The 4,520-nt window shown below is 38.2% G+C and overlaps 1 protein-coding gene across 2 annotated transcripts in view; it reads right to left on the bottom strand.

Annotated features, from left to right (window-relative positions):
* Positions 1 to 2,482: 2,482 nt before the first annotated feature.
* The window catches only part of LOC111246268 (very long chain fatty acid elongase 5-like), an 11,760-nt gene continuing 9,722 nt past the window's right edge, over positions 2,483 to 4,520 (bottom strand). For both annotated transcript variants that reach the window (XM_022795574.2, XM_022795575.2), the window contains exons 2-3: positions 3,557 to 3,749; positions 2,483 to 3,434 (exon numbers count right to left, since the gene is read on the bottom strand). In XM_022795574.2, the coding sequence (XP_022651309.1) occupies positions 3,063 to 3,434; positions 3,557 to 3,749 (565 nt within the window). In that variant the 3' untranslated portion in view covers positions 2,483 to 3,062. The remainder of the gene's footprint in view (positions 3,435 to 3,556; positions 3,750 to 4,520) is intronic.

Below are 4,520 nucleotides of genomic sequence, written 5' to 3'. Positions count from 1 at the left end.
GCCACTTTCATAATTCAAACAAACTGTGCAACCGAGCCAATAGAATGGGGATAAGTTAAATGCTTTTTACTGGTCAGACTTCAAAAAAAAAAAGCTTACGCTTTAAAGAGCTGAAGATTTGAAAGCATAACATACGAGCATTAATTAAAAAGTTACTCAGTATTTCACTTCGACGCTTAATCTCTCTACCACCAGGGAGCACTGAAACGCTTCTTGATTATAAGCGTAGGTCCAGAATCTTTCTAGAGAGTCTTTTTGTCCACAGAAGCCTGAACAATGTACCTCTTGAAAATACATAAATACAAATAATTGAACTTGTTTTTAAGTTGCGTTTAATTTTTTTTCTAGTAGCAGATAAGTCGCTGGTAAGAACTAGCTTTTCCTTTATAGGAAATTATATTTCTTACGGGCGTTATACAAAGGAAGAGCCAAGGTACCGTAGGCAATGTATTGGTTGATAGTCGCTGATCTCGACACGGCCTACTTTTCAAGACAGTATTTCCACATGTTGTTCAACACAGTTCCAACTACAGATTAAAGTCAAATGGGTGCTCCATCTAAACGAACGCTAATTAGAACGTTTTTGTGTCACTTGCCTACCAACGTAAGTGTGCTTTTCATGGCTGTTTCCTTGCCCGTACACTGAAACTGTTGTGAGCAGAACGGCCAACAAGTAGATAACGCAGCAATGGCCAGTTGGTCTTGGAGTGTATATCAAAAGATAAAAAGTATCTTCCCTAATTTATACGTGTTCTCCATCGACATATACATCTACATGTACCGAAAGTGTATGAAAATGATTCTCTACACGACATTATTGGTGCTACGAATGCCAATCCATATATAATTAGTTGGCAAAATTTGATTGGCGCTACCTTCCTGGAGCTTTGCTGATTTAAATTTGGATTTAAATTATAAACAATGTCTCGTAGAGGTCTACAGAGGGTGCACAGCATTTTTCCTAGTAACGAATGTTGTAAAACACAAAAATTCTTATGAAAATATTAGCTTCAGCAACTATATATAGATGTATATATAAACAGGCAACCGCTATCAGAGTCAGCTGTTCGATGGCCAACATCAAAGGCAGCGAATATTCTCGCGCTAAATTGTGACACCCATCCACCTACAAAAGATTTGCGGTTTTCTCGGGTAACTAATGCAGATGTGTGTATTAGTATATAGTGGAGCTAAATGGGACAACAAAATTTCAAGAAATTAATGAGACACCCGTTGAAACGCATGCAGAATTTAAGCGCGTTTTCCTAAGCTTCTGTGTTGGCTGCGTTAGAAGTGGTTTATATAATAGGTATTTAAGTCGATAATGAAATACGACCTATCTCATATATTATAGACGTAGAGCCATCACTTCTTTTCACCCTTAATAATTCTATACGGATGGCTGTCATTGCGGCTGTGTGTTATTCAGGGCGGGACGAGATGAGGCAATGTGAAGCTCTTAGACGCTATTTACCGAATACATAAGACGCTTATGCTAAAATTATAAGCTATGTATATATGTATATATATATATATATATAGATAAAGTTAATTATGTGTATTCAAAATGCTTGTCGATAATCATCTGAGCTCAACTTATTTTCGCGGCTAATTCACGCGTTTTGCCGGCTGTCTTCCTTCAGGATTGCTTTTAAGCGGTCTTTATCGACTTCGGATGGCTAACTGAGTCAGAGTACCTTCTTTAGCTACAAGATACTCGAACTTTGCATCGAGTTACCTATGCAGACAGCACAGTATTAAAGGATGGCGCAACTGTTGCTTGACCTTAACAAATGGCAAAATAACGTTGATGTTAGATGTATATTTTTTTCACCAGAAACATTTACCGTTGGTGTTTGAACTCAATGCAAAACACCTTTTATTGCATAGTGAAATTTCAACAGATTTATAGAAAAGAGATAGATTTCGAATACCAAATAGAAGCAAACAGATAAACATGGGTGGAGTAAGATGCGCCTTAAAGGAGAGAAAGCATCCTTACATATGCTAGGGTCGAAAAATACAAGTCTCCTAACAGTTGAAGGGTACTCATCTTCCATTTGTTGAAATAGCAGGACATATGCAGATTTTTGCAATAAAGAGCAGATGACACTGTGTGGTACATTCGTAGTAAGGCCACAAAGTACTACTTTTAAGCCTAGTACAGAATGTTTTGATGTTAGTCAAGGGAACCACGGTAGCTACTGCATTTCAAACATTCTCACGCTATGCCAGGAGGAATCTTCTATATTAGAAAAACGATCTTTTTACCGTGACAGAATTACTGACTAGTTACTTTGCTCAACTATGCATCGGTTGGCATTTTATAAAATTGTTGAAAAGTTGAAAAAAACCTAATAGCTTTCAAATATGATTGGAAAAAATCCAACGAACTGAATTGAATCAAACTGAGAAAACAATAGGATTAATTTCGAAAACCGAGCCTGCATCCCATATTCTCGAAAACAAGACATCAACCACGTATAACTTTAATTACTATAGTCCTTTATTATAAAAACAATATAGCCAATTCCAATATATACCATTTTCATATAATTTGTTATATCTTCTAGCGCTCTGCAGCTCAAGCAATTGCCACTCGTAAGTCGCACGTCAAATTTTGCGCCGTCCGCTCGTACCTTCCCTTCTTGGATCTACTTCTAGATCAAGAGATATAAACAGTTCGGAAATAGTTAGCTCTCTTTGCGCATACGATACACCATTGGTCGTACTTCATTCTAGTCGACAAACGGCGCCTAACGTCTTGTTTGGCCTTTTCCGTTCCGTTCTCTTGTGCTACAAACGTACAAAATGACATACACTTGTTATTGCCATGATCAGGGCTCCACTGCACTGTTGAAGCCTTAGCTTTTTGCAATGTACTACGACGCAAAACATGTTGCTTTATTATTTGGCCTTTCGTCACTAAAGCTGTAAGCACGTCCTGGAACGTGTCTGAATGCCAGATGTAGCTCTCAAGAAACTTGCCAACAGGGGGTATCTTTCGTCGTCTGCCTATCTACATATACGATTCATCTTAAATAGGATCTCCTTCTTCGACTCTACTCCATCTTTTCGGAGCAGACTTGATTATCTAATTCGTACACGTTGCCATTAACATCAAGCTTGACTCGTGGATGCCGCTTATTGTTCTGCTCCTGCGTGACATAAGCTTTTATGTAGAAGTTAATGAATAAGCTCAGAATGAGAATGGTTTGAGCAATGGCAAAGTGAACCAGGTAGTGCGGGAATTCGCAGTCGTAGAACAGTGGAATCGACATGTGTGCTATAAAGAAGATGAACTGGCCAATCTGGAGCATCGTGAGATGCTTTTTCCACCAGAGGTAAGGCCTCATCGCCGGGAACGTCGCTAGGAAGTAATAGCCATACATGAGCACGTGGATGAAGGCATTGACGAAAAGACCCGCAGCCGGCTGAAAGTTTATGACCAAAGTAAATATTTGCCCTTATTATAATTAGAACTAACTGCAAGATTCCATATGTTACTATATCACAGTACTACTTCAGCAAAACATTGTTTGAAACTTATTTGTACCTGGCCCTCCGGCGCGTAGAGATACCAAAATGAGCCGTTGAATGCGACGATCGTATGGTGGATGACATGCAGTCGCGAGACATGCGTGAATTTCTTTCGCAGAATGAAGAAGAACGTGTCCAGAAAATCAAGGTAACGCACGAGCAAATACCACCAACCCACACTAATGGCCCACAGGAAGTTTTCATCGTTCCTGTGTAATCAGTCAATAAACATAAAAGGGGCATTCTTTTTACTATAAAAAGCTAACCGTTGTTGTCAGTAAACACTGGGTCGGCATTTCTCACACTCTTGTCTATAATATATATATATATATATATATAGTGGGCAAAATCTACATCTGTTAAATCAGTGGTTGCCAGTCACAAGAAAGTAAAGTCAAGACCCTTAAACTAAAATGACTTCTTTATATATATACTAGTAAACAATGCCTGTTCCCAATAGGATTTACGTAGTTTCTTTCAGCGATAAGGTTGCAAAAAGCATGGTGGCGCAGGCTCAGTGAAATATCCTCGGATATTATCAGATAATTTGACTTCTGTTGAAGCAGCTTTTAACAAAGATTAGCACATGAATTTTAAAATCGAATGTTCATTTCTGTGACGATGAAAACTTGAGCTTTTATTTAATAAACGATCAAAATGGTCTTTTTTTTGCCAAGAAGTCTATAGCTCAACTTGTAACTGTTGTCAAAAGCGATCCAACTGCATGCATGCATTTGTTATCGGCTCCAAAAGGCATTGTATATCATTCTTAATTTTATTAATATATTTTATCGTCATTTTTTTTATTTCTCGTTATCTCTCGAATACCGGCGTTACACATTCTCATTCAGTTTTCTCGATAAGGATTTCGTATTACGCAAGGAAACCAATAGATACCTTATGTGTCTGGGATCGTGGCAGTCTCTTACCAACCATCAATGGACAAAATCCTACTGACTGTTAATGGTTATAATGTTATT

Source organism: Varroa destructor, unplaced genomic scaffold (assembly GCF_002443255.2).
Source record: "Varroa destructor unplaced genomic scaffold, Vdes_3.0 BEIS01000003.1, whole genome shotgun sequence".
Lineage (NCBI taxonomy): Eukaryota > Metazoa > Arthropoda > Arachnida > Mesostigmata > Varroidae > Varroa > Varroa destructor.
Note: the sequence above shows the minus strand (reverse complement) of the source record. Positions and strands in the feature narration are given on the sequence as shown.